The sequence below is a fragment of the Neolamprologus brichardi genome, chromosome 3 (assembly GCF_056152115.1).
Source record: "Neolamprologus brichardi isolate AB-2024 chromosome 3, ASM5615211v1, whole genome shotgun sequence".
NCBI classification, from domain to species: domain Eukaryota; kingdom Metazoa; phylum Chordata; class Actinopteri; order Cichliformes; family Cichlidae; genus Neolamprologus; species Neolamprologus brichardi.
The window spans coordinates 32,530,391-32,553,561 of NC_142106.1; the positions used below are offsets into that span (position 1 = coordinate 32,530,391).

Below are 23,171 nucleotides of genomic sequence, written 5' to 3' on the forward strand. Positions count from 1 at the left end.
TGTGAAACATACAGGTCTTTAGTTTCAGTTCAACCACACACTGAGTCATTTACTCTGTTTGGGTGTCAGTCAAACAGAATTTAACCACAAGGTGAAAACATTCAAAGATCTGAGGTCAAAGGAACATTTTTATTATAGTACTTAATGATGATGTTTCAGCTAAGAGTCAGATAAAATCTCTAGATGTTTTTATGCAGCGTGAAAGAAGAATTTCAACATAATTCCTCTGATAAAGAATCAAAATATAAAAAAATCATTAAAAAGACTTAGATATAAAAATACAGGCTGTAAAACAGAAAAGGGGTTTTGGTACATTCACTCGCAGTGACTTCCAGTGTGCAGGAAGAGTAACATTGCAGCATGATAATGATCCAGGGGACGCTGCAAAAACATGTCCGAGTAAGAAAAAGACCTGGTAAGATATGACTTAAAGCGATGGAAAACGTCACAAAACTGCTGCGGTCAAAGCTACAGGAGCTGTTTGAGCTTTGTGTCCAAAAGGGAAGGAAGCACAGAGAGACCAATCAGAAGAAGAACCTGTAGAAAAACTCTGTCACACCCAAACAAAACACAACTTCTCTTTTTTTCTGCAAAGTAAAACTGTTTGTGAATATCTGAGGATCAGAGTGCAGCAGGCTGGATGTGACGATGGGGCTCTCTTTGCTCTGCATGATGGGCTTTTTCTGTAAGTACACGTCTGACATTGTTTGAAAGGCACCATTAATTAAAATGTTTCTGATCTCTGAGAATTAGTGAGTCACTGCTTAGAGCTTGTTTAGCAAACAGGAGAAATTTGGTGATTATTGTTCATCCCTAAATGTACAATAATCAATAATCAGAGTAAAGTCTTTAAAAAAACTTTACTCTGAGGTATAATATCTGATGAGTTTTTATTCATTATTTTAGTGCTCAGTACAGTCATCTGTGGAAACGCTGAAGGTAAGAAACACTGTTTTTACTCCAGTTCATATATGTAGCTGTTATCTCCTACAATGCTCGAAATCAGGGGTGTCAAACCTACGGTCCACTGGCCACATTCGGCCCTCAATACAATTATTTCCGGCCTGCGAGCCAGTTATTAATGGACCCTCGGTTTGTGGGAACTGAATCTTCAGCCCTGCTAAGAATCCGTGCTTTGAAGGGCGCACCATGTGGCCAATCGCATGCAAAGACAGGCTGGGATCATACCATTATGTGAAAGAAAGAAGGGGGGCACACATTCAGAAGACAGCAAGTTTAGTGGTACAGGCCAAACCATTTCAACAACTACCAAACAGGTAAAACAGCAAATGATTACAGTGCAGGTAAACAGAAATGTTTCTATTTTTCAGCATCTACTATAGAAATACAGTATAGATATAATAATGATGAGCTACCAGAAGTTTCTTTCTAATTTTACACATTTGTTTCTTACAATTTAAGTCAAATGGTGGTGCCGACAGGTTTCTCTCTTTCTCACAGCAGCTTTTTCTTCATCATGTAGAAAAACAGTTAAATACTGTAAATCATTTCTTACACTGATGGTGTCAGGGTGGTGGCTCATTGGCTCCCTTTTCTGTTCCCGTGTTTCATTCCATGTCTCCTTTCTGTGTTGAGTCTGTTTTGTCACCCATGTTTGTTTCTCACCCCTCCATGTGCCTTATCTCCATGTTTGTAACTCTCTGCCCTCTCTCTCTCGCCCTCTCCCTCACCCCCTTGTGTCTTAATCGTTTTACTGTGTTTCATTTTCATCCTCTCCTCCCCTGTTCCTGTCCTTGTGTCTCTGCTATTGCCTCACTATTTGTTTATCACTGTTGTTGTCAAGTCCGTGTGTCTCAGGTGTAGGTCTTAGTGTTTCCTGTTTTACTTTGGCAGTGTCCCATCCTGAGTTCAGTTTTGCTTCCTGTATTGTGTCATTATGTTTATTCCCCCCAGCTGTCTTCTCCGTGTGTTTCCTCATCACCATCTTGTATATTTATGGAGTCAGTTGTCAGTCGGTTTTATATGGCGTTATCTTTGTGCAACTATTTTGAGCGCACGTAAAAAAAATTTGTAGGTCCAAGTGTTGCAATTTTAGGAGAAATTTATTTTGAGTGAAGAAAATTCATTGCTGCGTGCAAAAAATGCATTTCAGTGTTTGCTATTTTCCACACACACACACACAATAGCAGCCCCTCTCGCTCAGTTTTTGCACTTGTGCTCGCTCGCAATGTGTTGCTTGCGCTCTCAACATTTCTGCCCGTGCGCGCTCAACTCTTTCTGTACACCGCTATATTTGTGCCACAAAACCAGCCAATCACAGACTTGGATGCAAAAAAAAATCTGATTGGCTGTTCTGGTCTCCATTCAGCTCGAAATGACGAAATGCAATATCCCAGAATCCATTTCGTCCAAAACTTAAACGAGGCAGTGTCGGAGGAACACAGAGTGTTTAATGTCTATTAGTTTATTATCTATGAAGCGCCTTGAGGTGACTTTTGTTGTGATTTGGCGCTATATAAATAAAATTGAATTGAAAAAATTGAATTGAATTAAAATGATCATATTAAGAGTGTGTTGCCTTCATACAGACTAATTCTCTTTTCATCTTTACAGATTTACAAGAAGATGATGATTTGTGTGAGTAGTGCAGTGTATTTCACTGATATTGGCATGTGTGCTGCTTACCTCGGTGTATGCTTTTGTATTAACTCTTGGAGTTCTCAAAATCCTTGTATAAAGCTACATGGATAAAAATGAAAGGAAATACCAGATACTCCGGCTTCCTCCCACAGTCTAAAGACATGCACTTTGTAGGATTAGCTGAATTGATTATTTTAAATAAGTGTGAGTGTGAATGTTTGTCTGTGTCTCTGTCTTAGCCCTGCAACAGACTTGCGACCTGTCCAGGGTGTACCCTGCCTCTTGCTCTATGATAGCTGGGATAGTCTATAGCCTCCTGCGACGCTGATAAGCGGAAGAGAATAGACAAGAGTTTAAAGTGGGATTCAGCGGGTGCAGAACCCTAAAATCAGTTTTTAATGGCTCAGCCTATTTTCTATTGAGAGCTCCAGTAGATTTTCTTAATGTATGAGCTGTGATCAGCTGACTTGCTGCTCTTTACAGATTTATCCACCTGAATTCAGTCAGATGTAAGCAGACGTTTCATGAGTTGTCCTCATCTGTACACTCACAGTACACTGTTTATACTGACTTTATATTGGACTGCCACTGTGCACCAGTCACACACTGTTCTTTCCTTTAAATCCATCACAGTACAGCAAACTAACCTGTTTATCCTGCACTAATCTGTAGAGGATTTTCATGCAGCCTCTAAATAACACAGTGATTCTAGATTCTAGACAGATAGCTTACGTACAGTAACAAAGTATTTGTACTTTGTTACTTCCCACCTCTGGAAACAAGTAAATTGTGTGATATTTGACTATAAAACTGAGGTTGTTTACATGATATTGTGTGTTTATGCGTTGATGTTCATTGTCACAGTTTAGATTTGTGCACACCTGGTTGTGGTCAGTCACTCTGCTGGTAGAGTCTAAATATCATTTAACCTATTTGGTAAAAACTAAGTAAAAAAAAGTCAGTAACGTGAGGAACAATATCTCTCCTTCTGTGTCTCTCTTGTCTGCTCCAACTCAAGCTAGGCCTTTAATTTTAGAAAGATTTTTACCTGTGTCCTTACCTGAGCTGGTCAAGTTAGTTAATTCAATGAAAGCATCCTCCTTGTAGCAGTCCCCCGGACCAAGGAAGAAATAGAGAGCCTCGACGGGTGCAGTAATTTTTACTTTAAGATTCATTCAGAATCTAACAGTGCTGAGGTGCGCCAATGCACCGTGAAAACTAAACAGAAACACAAAATACATTTTCTTAGACGCTTATTACAAATATGAACTCAAATAAAGCAGAAAATACAACAAAATATCAAGTAAGAAAACAAATACAACTTAAAACATGTACCTCGCTCCGCATTCCAAGGGCTGCAAATTGTTAATTTTGCTAGAGTCCGGTATCACGCTGCTTCACGCTTCATTGAGAGCTGCCTACTGGGACATGTGCGCCACAAAAACCGGTCTGAGCTGGAAGTGCAGCTTGCCACTAACTAAGCAACAGAGCCCTCTACTGGACACTACGCATAGCTATTCAGGCTTAGATCAATAAACAAAACTGGACCTTTACACTCCCACCAAATCATGTATAACAACAACGTTCTTTACATGATTTCCAGCTTTAACATATGGACATTACTACAAGAACGAACACAATTTCAAGTACATCATCAATAAACTTTCGCAAAAATACGCCTGATGTGACAGTATTGATTGAAACATCAATTAGTTATTTTCTAATAGAACTACAAGCTTTTGAACAGGTCGCTCAACTACGTGAGGTTTGTGTGCTGTTCCCTGCTTCTTTATTAAGCCTCGATCGCCAACTTGAAGCTTGACTCTGCGGATCAACCCGTCATCTTCTTCTGGTGCTCCAACCACTCGAGCCAGTTGCCACTGATTTCTGGGAAGCATCTCTTCTTTGATAATGACTATGTCATTGACTTTAAGATTTCGACGTGGTACGTGCCATTTCTGTCTCATAGATATGTTCAGAAGGTACTCTCTTTTCCATCTACTCCAAAACTGCTCAGTGAGATACTGGACTCTGCGCCAACGTTTCCTTGCATATAAGTCCTCTTTCCCAAACTTTCCTGGTGGAGGCAGTGCAACCTTTGATTTCATCAATATGAGGTGATTTGGAGTTAGAGGTTCAGGAGATTTAGGATCATTGATTACATCGACGCTCAGTGGTCGGCCATTAACGATAAACATCGCCTCATAGAATAGAGTTCTTAGAGAGCTGTCATCCAGCCTGCCTTGGCATTGAGCAATGGTGGCATTGAGAACATTGCGGATGGTTCGAATCTGTCGTTCCCACACACCTCCGGCGTGGCTAGCAGATGGGGCATTGAAGACGAACTCACACTGTTTATTGGCAAGGAATGCTTCTAAGGCATCTGTGTCACATTGTTTAAGAGACTCTCTTAGCTCATTTTTGGCTCCAATAAAGTTTGTACCCTGGTCACTGTACAACTTACAAACAGCTCCTCTTAAGCTGATGAAACATCTCAGAGCGTTGATGAAAGAGTCAGTAGAAAGATCCTCAAGCATCTCAATGTGGACTGCACGTGAGAAAAGACATGTAAAGAGGAGTCCATATCTTTTATGCTCTTTGCGACCTTGTTTTGTGACAAATGGTCCGAAACAGTCCATTCCACAATACACGAAAGGATCTGAGATTTCAACTCGTTCCTTTGGAAGTTCAGACATGCGTTGTTCTTCTGGTGAACGTCTTAGTTTTCGACATTGAACACATTTGCTTATTAGTTTTGCAACTTCCTTGCTCCCACCAATCACCCAAAATCCGTTCGATCTGATTTCCATGAGAGTTTGGCTTCTACCTTGATGACAAATCTGTGCATGAAAATGAGCAATGATCAACTTTGTAATGTGATGGTCTTTCGGGAGGATGATGGGGTGCTTAAGTCCCTGACAGAGTGTTGACTTCTTCAATCTTCCTCCAACACGGAGAAGTCCTTGATCTAATACTGGATCTACTCTAAAGAGGGGACTTGAACTCGGAAGGTTATCTCCCACCTTCAACACTTCCATCTCTTGAGAAAAGGCCTGCTGCTGAAGGAGCTTTATTATTGTGTCAGCAGCTGTTTTCCGTTCGTTTACTGTTACAAAGTTTCCATACTGAGCTTTGCTGGATCTCAATCTTTTTATCCTTGCAACCACTTTAAGGAGCATTGACCAGCTTGAAAACCTTGACAAACGGCTGAGGATATTGTCTTGTTCACTTGTTTGAGTTGTGAAAGCTTTGACTGCTTTGACTTCTGGATCCCCTACTAACAACACAGCTGAGGGGCTGGGTGCATATGAAATGTCATGTTCCCACAGAAACTTTGGACCAGACAACCAACATGTTGACACGATTTCTGATGCACTGAGCCCTCTAGAGGCGTAATCTGCAGGATTCTGAGCTGTGTCAATGTAGTGCCACTGTTTGGGATCTGTAGTTTGCCTAATTAACTGAACACGGTTGGCAACGAAACGAAAGACCCCTATGAAAAAAACACAGAGGGAACAGTTTACCCTGCCCGGGATAGGGTTACCGGGGCCCCGCCCTGGAGCCAGGCCCGGGGAGGGTGCCCGAGGGCGAGCGTCTGGTGGCCGGGCCTTAGTCCATGGGGCCCGGCCGGGCACAGCCCGAAGAGGAGACATGGGCCCATCCTCCCGCAGGCCCACCACCCGCAGGAGGTGCCATAGGGGTCGGGTGCATTGTGTGCCGGGTGGCGGCCAGGAGCGGAGGCCCTGGCGGACTGACCCCCGGCTGCCAAGACTGGCAATAGGGACATGGAATGTCACCTCTCTGGTGGGGAAGGAGCCTGAGTTAGTGCGTGAGGTTGAGAGGTACCGGCTAGATATAGTCGGGCTCACCTCTACGCACGGCTTGGGCTCTGGAACCAGTCTCCTGGAGAGGGGCTGGACTCTGTCTCAGTCTGGAGTTGCCCCTGGTGAGAGGCGGCGGGCTGGGGTGGGTATTCTAATATCCCCTCGGCTTGCTGCCGGTACGTTGGGGTTTTTCCCGGTGGACGAGAGGGTTTGTTCCCTGCGCCTTAGGGTCGGGGAACGGGTCCTGACTGTCATCTGCGCTTATGCGCCGAGTGGCAGTTCGGAGTACCCAGCCTTCTTAGAGTCCCTGGGGGGGGTGCTGGAAGGTGCTCCACCTGGAGACTCTGTTGTCCTGCTGGGAGACTTCAATGCTCACGTGGGTAACGACAGCGAGACCTGGAGGGGCGTGATTGGGAGGAACGGCCTCCCTGATCTGAACCCGAGCGGTGCTTTGTTATTGGACTTCTGTGCTAATCACAGTTTGGCCATAACGAACACCTTGTTCGAACATAAGAGTGTCCATAAGTGCACGTGGCACCAGGACGCTCTAGGCCGTAGGTCGATGATCGATTTTGTAATCGTATCACCAGACCTGCGACCATATGTTCTGGACACTCGGGTAAAGAGAGGGGCTGAGCTGTCAACTGATCACCACCTGGTGGTGAGTTGGATCAGGTGGCGGGGGAGGACGCTGGACAGACCTGGTGCACCTAAACGCGTAGTGAGGGTGTGCTGGGAACGACTAGCAGAGGCCCCAGTCCGCGAGATCTTCAACGCACACCTCCGGCAGAGCTTCAACAGCATTCCGAGGGAGGCGGGGGACATCGAGTCCGAATGGACCATGTTCAGCGCCTCCATTGCCGAAGCTGCTGCATTGAGCTGCGGCCGCAAGGTGGTTGGTGCCTGCTGTGGTGGTAATCCCCGAACCAAATGGTGGACACCAGAGGTGAAGGGAGCCACCAGGCTGAAGAAGGAGTCCTATCGGGCTTGGTTAGCCTGTGGGACTCCGGAGGCAGCCGACAGGTATCGACAGGCCAAGCGGAATGCGGCTCGGGCAGTGGCTGAAGCAAAAACTCGGGTGTGGGAGGAGTTCGGAGAGGCCATGGAAAAAGACTTTCGGACTGCCTCGAAGAGGTTCTGGCAAACCGTCAGGCGTCTCAGGAGGGGAAAGCGGTGCTCTACCTGCACTGTGTATAGTGCTGGCGGAGCGCTGCTGACGTCGACTGAGAAAATTGTCAGGCGGTGGAAGGAATACTTCGAGGACCTCCTCAATCCCACTGACGCGTCTTCCAAGGAGGAAGCAGAGTCTGGGGATGAGGGGAATGACCCGCCAATTTCTGGGGGCGAGGTCACTGAGGCAGTTAAACAACTCCTTGGTGGCAGAGCCCCTGGTGTTGATGAGGTCCGCCCCGAGTTCCTGAAGGCTCTGGACGTTGTAGGGCTGTCCTGGCTGACACGCCTCTGCAATGTTGCGTGGAGATCAGGGGCAGTACCCGTGGATTGGCAGACCGGGGTGGTGGTCCCCATCTTTAAGAAGGGGGACCGGAGGGTGTGTTCCAACTACAGGGGGATCACACTCCTCAGCCTCCCCGGGAAAGTCTATGCCAGGGTGCTGGAAAGGAGAGTTCGTCCGCTAGTCGAACCTCTGATGCAGGAGGAACAATGCGGTTTTCGTCCTGGTCGCGGAACACTGGACCAGCTCTTCATCCTCTCGAGGATACTTGAGGGTGCATGGGAGTTTGCCCAACCAGTCTACATGTGTTTTGTGGACTTGGAGAAGGCATTCGACCGTGTCCCTCGGGGTGTCCTGTGGGAGGTGTTGCGGGAGTATGGGGTGTCTGGCCCATTGCTACGGGCCATTCGATCCCTATACAACCGTTGCAAGAGCTTGGTTCGCATTGCCGGCAATAAGTCGGACTCGTTCCCGGTGGGTGATGGGCTCCGCCAGGGCTGCCCTTTGTCACCGGTTCTGTTCATAATTTTTATGGACAGGATTTCTAGGCGCAGCCAAGTGGCGGAGGGCTTTCGCTTTGGTGGCCTCAGGATCTCATCTCTGATCTTTGCGGATGATGTGGTTCTGTTGGCTTCATCGGGTGAGGGCCTCCAGCTCGCACTGGAGCGGTTCGCAGCCGAGTGTGAAGCAGCGGGAATGAGGATCAGCACCTCCAAATCTGAGGCCATGGTTCTCAGCCGGAAAAGGGTGGAGTGCCCACTCCGGGTCGGGGATGAGGTCCTGCCCCAAGTGGAGGAGTTCAAGTATCTCGGGGTCTTGTTCGCGAGTGATGGGAGAAGGGAGCCGGAGATCGACAGACGGATTGGGGCTGCAGCTGCAGTAATGCAGACGCTGCACCGGTCCGTCGTGGTGAAGAGGGAGCTGAGTGTAAAAGCAAAGCTCTCAATTTACCAGTCGATCTACGTCCCTACCCTCACCTATGGCCACGAGCTGTGGGTAGTGACCGAAAGGACGAGATCGCGGATACAAGCAGCGGAAATGAGCTTCCTCCGAAGGGTGGCTGGCATCTCCCTTAGAGATAGGGTGAGAAGTTCGGCCATCCGGGAGGGGCTCAGAGTAGAGCCGCTGCTGCTCCACATCGAAAGGAGCCAGTTGAGGTGGTTTGGGCATCTGGTAAGGATGCCCCCTGGGCGCCTCCTGGGTGAGGTGTTCCAGGCATGTCCCACCGGGAGGAGGCCCCGGGGCAGACCCAGGACCCGCTGGAGAGATTATATCTCTCGGCTGGCCTGGGAACGCCTTGGTGTTCCCCCGGATGAGCTGGAGGAGGTGGCTGGGGAGAGGGAGGTCTGGGCCTCTTTGCTTAGGCTGCTGCCCCCGCGACCCGGCCCCGGATAAAGCGGATGAAGATGGATGGATGGATGGATGGTTGGCAACGAAGACGTGGAACCGTCGTGCCTCATTGGTAATATAGGCTAAGACTACTTGGGAGTCAGTCCAAAAAAACTCTTCATTAATGCACATCTGAAGCTCTGCTTTTAGCATGCTGCTCATTCTGGCTGATGTGACTGCGGCTGAGAGTTCTAATCGTGGGATACTTGTGACCTTGGTAGGTGCGACTCTTGCCTTACCCATAACAAGACTACAGTGGACCTTCTCGTTGCTGAGGTACCTAATATAGGAGCATGCACCATATCCTAAATCACTAGCATCACAAAAGTGGTGCAGTTCCACCTTTACAATGTCTGTTAGTTCTGGTGGGTGGTAACATCTAGGCACTGCAACCAATTTTAGTCTTTCCAAACCATCTTTCCAGTCCTTCCACCGTGAACGCAAGTTGTCAGGAAGGGGGTCATCCCATTCAGTGCCTCTGCGACACAGTTCCTGTAGGATACCTTTGCCTCTTAAGGTGAAGGGAGCTACAAACCCTAGTGGGTCGTACAGGGATGAGATCACTGACAGTATGCTCCGGCGAGTAGGAGGTTGGTCCTTAGTGTTTATTTTGAAACTGAAAGTGTCATTTTTGATTGACCACTGGATGCCGAGCACATGGCCTTCAGCTGTTGTGTCAGGTTTGAGATCGAGCGGTTCTGTGGTGTCTGCTCTGTCTGAGGGTTCCAGCTGGGAAAGTGCATCACTTTGGTTTGAGTTGAACTTGTGCAGATGTAGACCGCCAAGTCTACAAAGTGCTTGTGTTTCGGTGATGAGTTCTTGTGCCTCTTTAACTGATGGGACACTAGTTAGACCATCGTCTACATAAAAGTTCTGTTCAACAAACTCTGAGGCCTTAGGATAGTCTGCTTTGTACTGTTGTGCTAAATATTTCAAGCCGAAATTAGCACATCCAGGGGATGAACTGGCACCGAATAGATGTACAGCCATTCTGTACTCTCTGGGTTCTTTGTCTAATTGTCCATCCTGCCACCACAGAAATCTCAGATAGTTGCGCATGTCTGGACAAACAGAGAACTGGTGGAACATTCTCTCAATATCACAGATTATGGCTACATTTTCCTTTCTGAAACGACAGAGTACCCCCACCAATGAGTTGATCATATCTGGACCTGTGAGAAGAGTGTCGTTTAATGAGACACCGGGAAATTTTGCTGAACAGTCAAAGACGACTCTTAGCTTGGCTGGTTTTTTCGGGTGATATACCCCATGGTGTGGGATGTACCATGCAGTCTCACCATCGGTCAAAGGAGGGGCTAATTCTGCATCACCACTGCTGATAATGTCTCTCATAAAGGAACAGTAATGTTCATGATACTGTTTATCAGCCTTTAGCCTTTTCTTCAGGTGTTGCAGTCGGACTGTGGCTAGCTTCTTATTGCTGGGAAGCGCTGGTGGATCATTGCCCTTGAAGGGAAGCGGCATCTCATAGTGCCCATCTGGTCTTTGTTTTATTGTATCACTGAGGATTTGTATGAAGCGAACATCATCCTGTGATACATACTTATCCTCATAGTTTCTCTCATTAAAGTCAGACTCTAGGACTTTGAGTACATCTGTGGCTGATGGTATGGGCATTTCTTTGACTGTGATCCTGTGCACGTAACTTTGGTTACCTTCTCTGTCTAGGTGAGGATTACCAGAACCAATAATACTCCATCCTATTAGGGTTCTTTGTGCGAAAGGTTCGTTTATTTTGCCTGTGACAATCTCTAGGGGGGCTAGTGCTGATGGGCAGTCATAACCAATCAATAGACCTACTTCACAGTTCTGCAATGGCTGTAACTTGTTAGCTAAGCCTTCAAGGTGTGGCCACTGAAGTGCAGTTTCCTTGGTAGGGATATGAGACTTGTCAACTGGGATAAAGTCACGAGAGTAGACTTGTTCTATTCGGACACGAGTCTCAGAGTCAAACCCTCGCACCTGTAAGTTGTTGGCAAGTTTACTTGCAACGACTGTGTCGACGGAAGTCATGGTGCTAAGCTTTAACTGCACTGGTTGGGCGTCTACATTTAGTTCTGAGGCCAAATCCTCTAAAATAAAGGATGAGTCACTCTGGGTGTCAAGCAGGGCATATGTAAGTATTTCTTTCTCAGGCTCAGATGCAACTGACACAAATACTGGTACTATGCTGGATGTGGAAGATGGTTTCCTTGTTAGTACATGAGTCATAACATTATGCAGTTCCTTGTTTGCACCTTCATCTGGGGATTTAGAATCCTCAGTTTTCCTTTCTTTAGGTTCATTCACTTTTTCTGTGTGTAGACAAGTGGGGTGACGCCGACCACACTTACTACAGGAGTGACGTCCTCTGCATTCTTTGGTTACATGACCCCTTCTTAAACACCCAAAGCAGAGACGATTTTCTTGAATGAAAACTTTCTTGTCATCACTAGTTTTCGCTGCAAAAGCAGGACACTTAGCTATGCCATGCGATTCTTCTTTGCAAAACAAACATGGGGGTTTAGGTCTAGAAGTAGATACTGGGATTGGTGGAGACTTTGGTTGGATGGTAGTACTGAGTGCCTTCGCTCTCTTAACGTGCCGCTCTTCTGATGCCCTTTCGTTTATTAGGAATGGTGAGGCAACAGGATTGCAAACTACTTTAGCTTCATTTTGTATGAACTTTGTAAAGCGAGCGAAGTTGGGGTAGTCTTGGCTTTTGTCTAGCTCCTCCACTACAATGCGGCTCCATCTCTGCACTATCCACTCAGGTAGTTTTCTTAGAAGCTTGTGATTTTCCTCACAATCATTAAGGATCTCTAGGCCTTTGACTTGAGGGATAGCCTCTGCACAGCTTTGGAGAAAATCTGCAAACTCCCTCAGTGCTATAGGATCATTGGCAGCTATTTTAGGCCATTTTGTGAGTTTAGCCCTAAAGGCTCTTTGAATAACAAATGGGCTGCCATACCTTTCCTCTAGAACGCTCCAAATGCCTGCGTATGCCTGCTCACTGTTGCGGAAGAAATATCCCTCTACTGCCTTTCGTGCTTCACCTGCAAGATACAACATTTTCTCACACACAGGTAAAGGTTTGTCACCAATTAGTGCCATAAAGGATACCTTCCAATCCATAAACTTTAGGGGGTCGCCACTAAAGATGGTGGGCTCAGGTACAGGAAGCCTGTTTAGGGTAAGAGAGCTGGCAAGGGCTTGAACTAAACTAAGTTCTTCACGTTCTGGAGTAGTATTGTGAGGTCTAAATGTTGGTGCTCGTGGATTTAAAGAGAGCCGTGGTGCGCTGTTGGGGAGATTTGCGGAATTTTCTAAGTTGTAGCAGGACACCTGATCATAGCTTTCAATGTCATTTTGAGCGCTAAGGGCTCTTACTCGTGCAGCTGCTACTTTCACTTCACTGTCTGCCTTTAACTGTTGAAGTTTAGTCTTTTCCTCCTCCAACTTTGCCTTTGTTTCCACTTCCTTTATTTTCCACTCATTTTCCATTTGGCTGATCTTGGTTTCCTGTGCCAATATTTCTTGTGTGGCCTTTGCTTGTTCCACTTTGGCTGCAAGTTCAGCTTCTGCTTCCACCTCACGACTGCCAGTAGAATCTGCCTTTGAGCGTGCGACTGAACCCTCTGGGAATGACGTTTCAGTTTTTGTATCACCAAACACAGAACCATAGTCCCTTTTGTTTAACATCACTCGTACTCTTTCCTTTTCAAGGCGATCGTTAAAGAGCTGATCGATATTTTCCTGTCGTTTAGCAATAACTTCACAAATGTCAGTTGTAAGCACTGCACAAGCATCCATTCGCTTAACAATGTCTGGCGTCATGGATTGGCTGCGGCGAAAGGGTTCAGAATGCTGTTGTACTACAGCGTGCTTGTCTCTTATGTCATGACTGGCATTGTTTAGCTCTTCAGGTGAGCAGAAAATTTTCAGCTTTGTTCTGATTTCTTTAGCTGCCTTCTTCCAAGTGTCATAAGCTTTGTTAAATGCCTTCTCATTTTTCTTTGCCTCATATTCCTGCATTTCTTTACCTTTTTCAGTTAAATGCCTTTCACGATTGCTGGATCTTACTCCTTGTTGCTCTGAGTTGTCGGCTTCTTCAGCAGGGTTCAAAATTTTGTTACTGTTATGTGTATGTTGCTCTATGCGATAACGTCTGGACTTAAACTTACGTGAGTGTTACTTTTTGGAAATAATGCTCACATCAGACGTTTACATCACATAAATAAACAGATTAAACGCCAATGCACCGTGAAAACTAAACAGAAACACAAAATACATTTTCTTAGACGCTTATTACAAATATGAACTCAAATAAAGCAGAAAATACAACAAAATATCAAGTAAGAAAACAAATACAACTTAAAACATGTACCTCGCTCCGCATTCCAAGGGCTGCAAATTGTTAATTTTGCTAGAGTCCGGTATCACGCTGCTTCACGCTTCATTGAGAGCTGCCTACTGGGACATGTGCGCCACAAAAACCGGTCTGAGCTGGAAGTGCAGCTTGCCGCTAACTAAGCAACAGAGCCCTCTACTGGACACTACGCATAGCTGTTCAGGCTTAGATCAATAAACAAAACTGGACCTTTACACTCCTGCTCTCTTGATATTTTACCTGGATCTTTGTTTAAAAATGTCTTTCAGTCTGTTGGTCCCTGTGTGCTCACAATTATCAATACCTCACTGGTTTCTGGTCAGGTTCCTGTTTATTGTAAGAATGCTGTCATTCACCCACTGTTACAAAAACCTAAGCTTGATGCTTCTCTTCTTAGTAGCTACAGACCGATTTCAAAACTACCGTTCATTTCTAAGATTTTAGAAAAGGTTGTGGCTAAGCAGCTTATAGCTGTTTTAGATGAATACAGCATTCTGGATAAATTCCAATCTGGCTTTCGTAGAGCTCACTCTACTGAAACTACACTTCTTAGAGTCTCCAACGACATTTTGATGAGATGTGATGCAGAAGAATGCTCCGTTCTGTTGATGTTGGACCTGACCTCCGCCTTTGATACTGTGGACCATCATATTCTGCTAGATAGGCTGAGACACTGGGTGGGTATATCGGGGGCTGCTTTGGACTGGTTTGAATCCTATTTGCATGAACGATCCTTTTCTGTGGCTACCTCTAAGTACAGTTCCTCTTCTACTTTTCTTGCTTATGGTGTGCCACAAGGTTCAGTTTTGGGGCCTTTATTGTTCTTACTGTATTTACTTCCTCTTCAACACTTATTGAGCACTTTTAAGGACATTTCGTATCTCTGCTATGCAGATGATATTCAGTTATATATCTCCTTTAAGCCCCATGATGTTTCCAAGCTACAGATTTTGCATAAGTGCATAGACTCCATTAGATGTTGGATGGCTGGAAACTTTCTTCAACTAAATGAGGAGAAGACTGAAGTTCTTGTTTGTGCTCCTAAAAATGTTGTACCTAGTGTTATGGAAAACTTGGGTCCACTTGCTACATTTGCAAAACCGTCTATCAGGAGCCTTGGTGTTAGTATTGACTCAGCTCTGACTTTGGATGCCCATGTAAAATCTTTGGTTCGCTCCTGTTTTTATCACTTGAGAAAAATTGCTAAGCTGAGTCCCATTGTATCGCGCTCCGAATTAGAAATTGTTATTCATGCATTTGTTTCATCTCGTCTGGACTATTGTAACTCTTTGTTTACTTGTTTATGTAAAGCCTCTTTGGAGCGTCTGCAAGTCGTTCAGAACGCTGCTGCAAAGTTTCTGACCAAGTCCTCCAAATTTTCCCATGTCACACCCCTGCTGATTCAGCTGCACTGGCTCCCCGTTAAATTCAGAATCCAGTTTAAGGTTTTGACCTTGACTTTCAGGGCTCTGCATGGACAAGCACCAACATATATAAGTGAACTTTTACATCCATACATTCCCAGCAGGTCCCTGAGGTCATGTGACCAGAGCTTGCTTGCTGTCCAACACACGAGGCTGAAAACAAAAGGCGACAAAGCTTTTGGAACTGTGGGCCCCAGATTGTGGAACTCTCTCCCTTTGAGCCTGAGATCTGTGGACTCAGTGGTCGCTTTTAAAAAACAGCTAAAAACTCATCTTTTTAAACTTGCTTTTGGTTGATTTTTATTTTTAGGTTTTAGCTTCTGTGAAGCACTTTGTGATTTTTATCTTGAAAGGTGCTATATAAATAAAGTTTTACTTACTTACTAAACTTTTTATTGTTGATTTTTTAAGTCAAATTATCAGTCTGCTAATGCTATGTTTTATTTGATCAGCTCCTCCTAAGCCCACTGTGACCCTGCAGCCATCCTGGACTCAGATATACAGCGGTGAGACAGTCACTGTCAGATGTGAGATTCAGGGAGGTGAAGGAGCTCAGTGGACGTATGAATGGAGAGCAACCAAGTTAAACACAACTCCAACATCCAGTGAATACACAATCAGCAGAGCTACTGAGTCTGATGCTGGAGGATACAGCTGCCGGGGCAGAAGGGGAAGTTTCTACACACAGTGGAGTGACATCATCTCATTGATTGTATCATGTAAGTTGATCACATGACTGGACATTTTAATGTTCATTTATTTTACACATTTCATACAAAATTACAACAAAATAACAAAAAAAGTAGTGTAAACTAATTTTTAATGTTGTTATAAACAATAATCACTCACACGAAAAACATATTCAGTAAGTTTGATGAAAAATGAATGTATTTATCTCTTTAAGTAATAATTAATACGACAAAACGTTTTATTGCAAGTCATATTGCCACTGGGATGAAAAAGTATGATTACCATTAAAAACAGCAAAAAAAGCAGGATAGCTTTAATTATTATTTTGTGTTTCTATAAGCCTGCTCATGATATATTTGTAACAGCTCCACCTGAGCCCACTGTGACCCTGCAGCCATCCTGGACTCAGATATACAGCGGTGAGACAGTCACTGTCAGATGTGAGATTCAGGGAGGTGAAGGAGCTGAGTGGACGTATGAATGGAGACGAGACCAGGTAAACACACCTCCGACATCCAGTGAATACAGAATCAGCAGCGCTGCTGAGTCTGATGGTGGAGGATACAGCTGCCGGGGCAGAAGAAACTCTTCCTGGACAGAGTGGAGTGACATCACCACATTGAAAGTAACAGGTAAGTTGAACATATTTCACTCATTTTAATTTATACTGCACAATGTTTCATCCAAAGACACAACAAAATACTTTGTCTTTCACTTATACTGTTTTTTAGATTCATATCATAAGTACTTACAGTGAAACACTTGGAAGGAAAAAATATTTCCACATGTGGATTTATTGCTGCAGTTCCATCAGTTCTTTTGTTTTTAGCATTTTTACATTAATTTCTCTTCAAGTTTGACCTAAAAATACAATATAATTGTATCAGAGACTGGTCTGCTATATAAGCCTTTCTCATTACAGGTTTTACTTGGATTCTTTCCACTGATTGATGTTAATGAATACATTTATAAATGAATGAAAAACGAATGGTTTATAGCACTCTGACATGTTTCCTCAGTACGACACGCCCAAACACACACACAAGGGGAGAGCTTTTAGATCCTGTGCTCACTTTTTATCTCTGTTGTTTACACACACACACACACACACACACACACACACACACACACACACACACACACACACACACACACACACACACACACACACACACACACACACACACACACTTCCCTCCATTCTGCTCCACTCTGACTCTCAGTCTCAGTCTGACTCTGCTCCTCCAGACCCCAGCAGCTACTAAAATAAGGGAAAAGGTCATTAGTGCGGCTGGGATCAGCTGTTTCTGCCACCCACCCCTGACTTTGGCTGTATCCCAATTCAGGGTCTGCAGCCTTAAAGTACGCAGCCTTAACGGTCCACAAGGGCCACGTACTCAAAGACCGCTAAGGCCGGAAGTGAGAGGCTTGTGAAATGGGATGGTGTAGCCTTCGTCTCGCTGCCCAGGTTGCCTAGCAACCATGACACTAACTAGCTTTGTTTGACAGAAATGAAGTTCATTTGTTTGTTTGTTTCTACAGGAGCTTTGATTTGAAGTATCTGAGGCTGAGACCACGGGACTGTGAAATCATGATTTTTGGGCTTCATTTCTGTACTGAACAGTCATTTAAGATTAGCTAGTAAATAACAATTAGCTCATATTGTTCATGAGACTAAAGTCATCTCACTTTGGTAATGTAAACATAATATGGCCAATATTAAAGTTATAATTTCAATCATTATTAGTTATTACAGCAGTGAATGAACTCTGTTTCAAATACTGAGCTTCAGTAAAGATTCAAGCTGCATTTATTTATATTATTTATATTTCCTGTCACCTTAAATCTTCACTCAAAGACAGGTTTCTTTGACCCTGTATAACTGTGTTATATATATGAGAGACAAATATTGTTCTTTTAATATGTTGGCATTACTAAATTTGTCTCAGTGCTTACTTTAATTATCCATAAAATCAACACATTCTCTCTAAGATTAAGGTCAACTATTGAACGGCGTATATTTTAAAGTGAAGGCTTTAAAACCAAGTTAGTACAAACATCGCTAATGTCACATAACGTTGCCGACATGTGGCCAACAGTAATGTTTTAATGTTCTTCGTTATTAAACATTCGCACATAAATAAGTAACATAATATTCAGTACTTCGTTTTAAAAGTTTACTCTTCCGCTGTTTTTTTTTCTGGCAAAATTATCCACACCCACCGCCGCACTATGCATTCTGGGATATGTTGGGCCACGAAGTCTACACCGCCACATCCTTAAAATTCAGGGGAATGATGGACGCATTTGAGGGCCGCATTTTGAGCAGCCTTTGAATTGGGACAGCCTTCGTCGCATCGCTGTGACGTAATTGGCCTTAAAATGCGGCCTTTAAGGCTGCAGACCCTGAATTGGGATACAGCCTCTGTCCCCTGAACCTGCAGCTGAGCCCCAAACCACGCCCACCACAGGTGTTCACGAGTGTCAGAATGCCTTAGAAGAACCTGTAATGTAGAATAGGTCCATATGTGGATCATTTGTTTACAGTTCAGTTCATGGAAAATCACTGAGAGTTACCTTGATCTGCTGCTGATGAAATTTTTAGTAACCTTTGTTGAGCCCATGTGCTTGATGTTTTAAACTGTTTCCTGTCAAATGTTTACATTCCTGATTATTAAAAAAAAAGTCTAGTGCTAAATCCACTGGTTCAGAAAAGTTTGGACTTGGATTGTAAAATTACATGTGACCCTGGCATGTTGAGTTCTCTTAATGACTGTATTTGTAAGGCTCAAACTGAATATCAGCCAATGTCCTCATATCACAAAAGAAATGCAGTCATGCATTTATGTCTTTTAGTAATAATTAATACAACAAAACTTTTTTATTGCTGATTTTCAACTCATATTGTCTACAGCATGAAAAATTATGATTACCATTAACAAGAGCAATAAAAACTGGGACAACTTTAATAATGATTTTATATTTAAGTTTGTTAATGATATATTTTTAACAGCTCCTCCTAAGCCCACTGTGACCCTGCAGCCATCCTGGACTCAGATATACAGCGGTGAGACAGTCACTGTCAGATGTGAGATTCAGGGAGGTGAAGGAGCTGAGTGGACGTATGAATGGAGACCAGCTAAGTTAAACACACCTCCAACATCCAATGAATACAGAATCAACAGCGCTGCTGAGTCTGATGGTGGAGAATACAGCTGTCGGGGCAGAAGAAACTCCTCCTGGACAGAGTGGAGTGACATCATCACATTGAAAGTAACAGGTAAGTTGAACATATTTCACTCATTTTAATTTATACTGCACAATGTTTCATCCAAAGACACAACAAAATACTTTGTCTTTTAATTATACTGTTTTTTAGATTCATATCATAAGTACTTACAGTGAAACACTTGGAAGGAAAAAATATTTCCACATGTGGATTTATTGCTGCAGTTCCATCAGTTCTTTTGTTTTTAGCATTTTTACATTAATTTCTCTTCAAGTTTGACATAAAAATACAATATAATTGTATCAGAGACTGGTCTGCTATGTAAGCCTTTCTCATTACAGGTTTTACTTGGATTCTTTCCACTGATTGATGTTAATGAATACATTTATAAATGAATGAAAAACGAATGGTTTATAGCACTCTGACATGTTTCCTCAGTACGACACGCCCAAACACACACACAAGGGGAGAGCTTTTAGATCCTGTGCTCACTTTTTAATCTCTGTTGTTCACACACACACACACACACACACACACACACACACACACACACACACACACACACACACACACACACACACACACACACACACACACACACAGGTCCATATGTGGATCATTTGTTTACAGTTCAGTTCATGGAAAATCACTGAGAGTTACCTTGATCTGCTGCTGATGAAGTTTTTAGTAACCTTTGTTGAGCCCATGTGCTTGATGTTTTAAACTGTTTCCTGTCACATGTTTACATTCTTGATTATTAAAAAAAAAGTCTAGTGCTAAATCCACTGGTTCAGAAAAGTTTGGACTTGGATTGTAAAATTACATGTGACCCTGGCATGTTGAGTTCTCTTAATGACTGTCTTTGTGAGGCTCAAACTGAATATCAGCCAATGTCCTCATATCACAAAAGAAATGCAGTCATGCATTTATGTCTTTTAGTAATAATTAATACAACAAAACTTTTTTATTGCTGATTTTCAACTCATATTGTCTACAGCATGCAAAATTATGATTACCATTAACAAGAGCAATAAAAACTGGGACAACTTCAATAATGATTTTATATTTGAGTTTGTTAATGATATATTTTTAACAGCTCCTCCTAAGCCCACTGTGACCCTGCAGCCATCCTGGCCTCAGATATACAGCGGTAAGACAGTCACTGTCAGATGTGAGATTCAGGGAGGTGAAGGAGCTGAGTGGACGTATGAATGGAGACCAGCTAAGGTAAACACACCTCCAACATCCAGTGAATACAGAATCATCAGCGTTGCTGAGTCTGATGGTGGAGAATACAGCTGTCGGGGCAGAAGAAACTCTTCCTGGACAGAGTGGAGTGACATCACCACATTGAGAGTAACGGGTAAGTTGGACACATTTCACTCATTTTATTCCCCAAAACACAACAAAATACTTTAAACAGTACTGCACTTTTTTTTTTTTTTGGTTTAGTATCCAAAGTCATGTAAAACAGTTTTTCCTTTATAAAAATATTCAGTTGTCATTCAGAGTCAAACATCCGGAAACGAAAAAAAAAATGTGTTTGTAACATGAAAAAAATAAATGCAATTGTCATTGTCCCAGCTGCCTTGTGTCTGTGGCTGCAAACGCAGAGTTTTCATCACTGTTTCAAAACTGAATGTTAGCTAATGTCTTTCAGCTAAACTCAGGCAATGTTGCCATTGAATCTCCTCAGCTGAACACATGCTGAACACATGCTGAACACATGCTGCCATCAGTTTCTTCTCTGCTGGAAAATTTCAAGACAATAACAAAAATATTTCTGGATTAATTGCAACATAAATTATGAGTCATTTTAAAGCATTTAAAGACAGAAAACCATTTTACATGCTTTGATTTTTCACACCGAGATCACTGAAACAGTCTCAGCAAACAATCAGATGAATGACTGCAGACCAACTCAAACACATCACATCGAATCACATGGGATTACACCTGTCCCACTGTTAAACTGGCTCCCAGCATGTTCTCAAACTAACTTCAGGATTTAATTATTTGCTTTTAAGGTGCTTCATGGCCTGGAGTCTGACATGGAGTCAGTCACTTCCTTTTAATTCGTTTAATTTTCATGAGACGAATTCTCCAGTTTTACTCGACATGTTAATGTTCTTTGAACTGTGTTGCTGTTTTTCTACATTTGTCACTTTTGTTTATTTATTCTTCTGCTCCTATAAATAGTTGTGAAATTTTGAGTTTGAAAAGTCTTGTATAAAGTTGTCATTACTGTCACGTCCTGTCTTTGGGGACTAGTCTGTTCTTCTGTTTCTCTTTCTGACAGCAGGATTACTTTGAGAGATGAAAATAGAAAAATAGAAGAACTTCAGTTTTGTTGTGTCTACTTTAAGATTGTGAGATTAAGGATCGGCCTTGACAGAGTAACCTCTTAAAGAGTCTAACTAATCCTGGGATTTAAAGAAAGTCTCTCCTCATCCTGTTTCTAAATTTAATCTAAAGTGTTTTCTTATTAAACTCATCAACGTTCTGGTTAATCACACTGATTTGTTTATACACCTCAAAGATCGTATCTTTGTGAAAGTAAATCAGACTTAAGATAACTCATTAAAAAAACTTTTTGTAAATAATAAATTTATTTATAAAGAATATAAATGAAAGATAACTGTACAAAGTAAATACTTGTACGTTTTACTAAAAGTGTTGTGTTACAGTTTGAAAGCTATAAATAATATTATTGTCTTCAAACTGTTTGTCTTTGAATCAGCTGTTTTGCAGTGACTCTACTCTTATGTTATAAACAGCAGAGTTTTCATGTTTCTCTTCTTCTAACTGGATCATTCTTATGTGAACAGTTCCCAGTAAGCCCACTGTGACCCTGCAGCCACCCTGGACTCAGATATACAGCGGTGAGACAATCAGTGTCAGTTGTGAGATTCAGGGAGGTGAAGGAGCTCAGTGGACGTATGAATGGAGACCTAACAAGTTAAACACACCTCCGACATCCAGTGAATACAGAATCATCACAGTTACTGAGTCTGACAGTGGAGGATACAGCTGCCGTGGCACAAGGACCTATATGTTAACAAAGTGGAGTGATATCATCACACTGTCTGTATCGTGTAAGTTGGAGATCTGTTTTATCAACATTAGTAAGTTATTAAGTTAAGTTAGTTATTAGTAAGTATTAATCTGTTTTCTTGCAGCTTTGTAGCTGTTTCATTTGTGCTGCTCAGTAAAATATTTTGAAAAGCAGCTTTTTATTCCCAGTGAAGAGAACAAAACATATCAGAGTAACTTCTCTGCTGTGCAGCTCTAATACATGAAGTGCAGAACAAATGCTGAACCTGTTTCAGCTGCTCCACCACATCCACTAAGAACAACAGTTACATCCAATATTTTCTCTTCTGTATTTGTATTTTTTTTTATTACTACCTGTTGCACCAACATATGATGCAGTTACTTCAGTTGTTTTTAGCATGTTGTGTATTGTTGAAATGATCTTAGAGGTTTCAGGTTTTAGTTAAAGAGTCTGATCTCATGACAAACACACACTGGATATTTTTCACTTAATGAACTTCGCCTCTGTCAGTGCGCCAGGGTGGCTGTGGGTACAATGTAGCTTGCCATCACCAGTGTATGAATGGGTGGATGACTGAATGTGTAAAGCGCTATACAAATACAGGCCATTTCATGGACTCTGAACTGCAGACGAAAATATGGCCTCATTTTGTTTGACGCTGGTCTTTGCTGGTATGTTATTAATTTAGAGTAATGATATTTAATGAGTATAGAAATTACTCATAATCATCTCACAGACATAACATTATGTGCAGCTACTTTCAGTGCCATTGATATTTATTTAGAGTTTTTTCTCTAATTGATCTTTCTGAGTTAGCTTCAGTAATTACTTCCTCCAAACCATCGATGTGTCTTTTAAAACCCATTCTGACACATCTGTGCACATCAGCAGGAAATGTCAGCTTCCACAGCAAAAGAATATAAAACACACTTACTAGGTCTCATCTTAGCTATCAGAGGCTTTAACATCAGATTTAGTAAAGAACACAAGCACATAGCATGCGAAGTACAATCAGATCATATTAACCTCGGTTACTTTCTCATTACAGATGAATTAACTAAGTCATGCTTCAAATTAATGAGAGTAAATGAACTATGCATTTATTAATTAATTTTA

General features: G+C 42.9%; 1 protein-coding gene across 1 annotated transcript in view; it reads left to right on the forward strand.

The window, feature by feature from the left end:
- Window positions 1-648: 648 nt before the first annotated feature.
- LOC148104241 (Fc receptor-like protein 5) overlaps window positions 649-23,171 on the forward strand; it is a 30,144-nt gene continuing 7,621 nt past the window's right edge. The window contains exons 1-3 of the mRNA XM_087838302.1: window positions 649-685; window positions 907-939; window positions 15,534-15,800. Of these exons, the coding sequence (XP_087694428.1) occupies window positions 649-685; window positions 907-939; window positions 15,534-15,800 (337 nt within the window). The remainder of the gene's footprint in view (window positions 686-906; window positions 940-15,533; window positions 15,801-23,171) is intronic.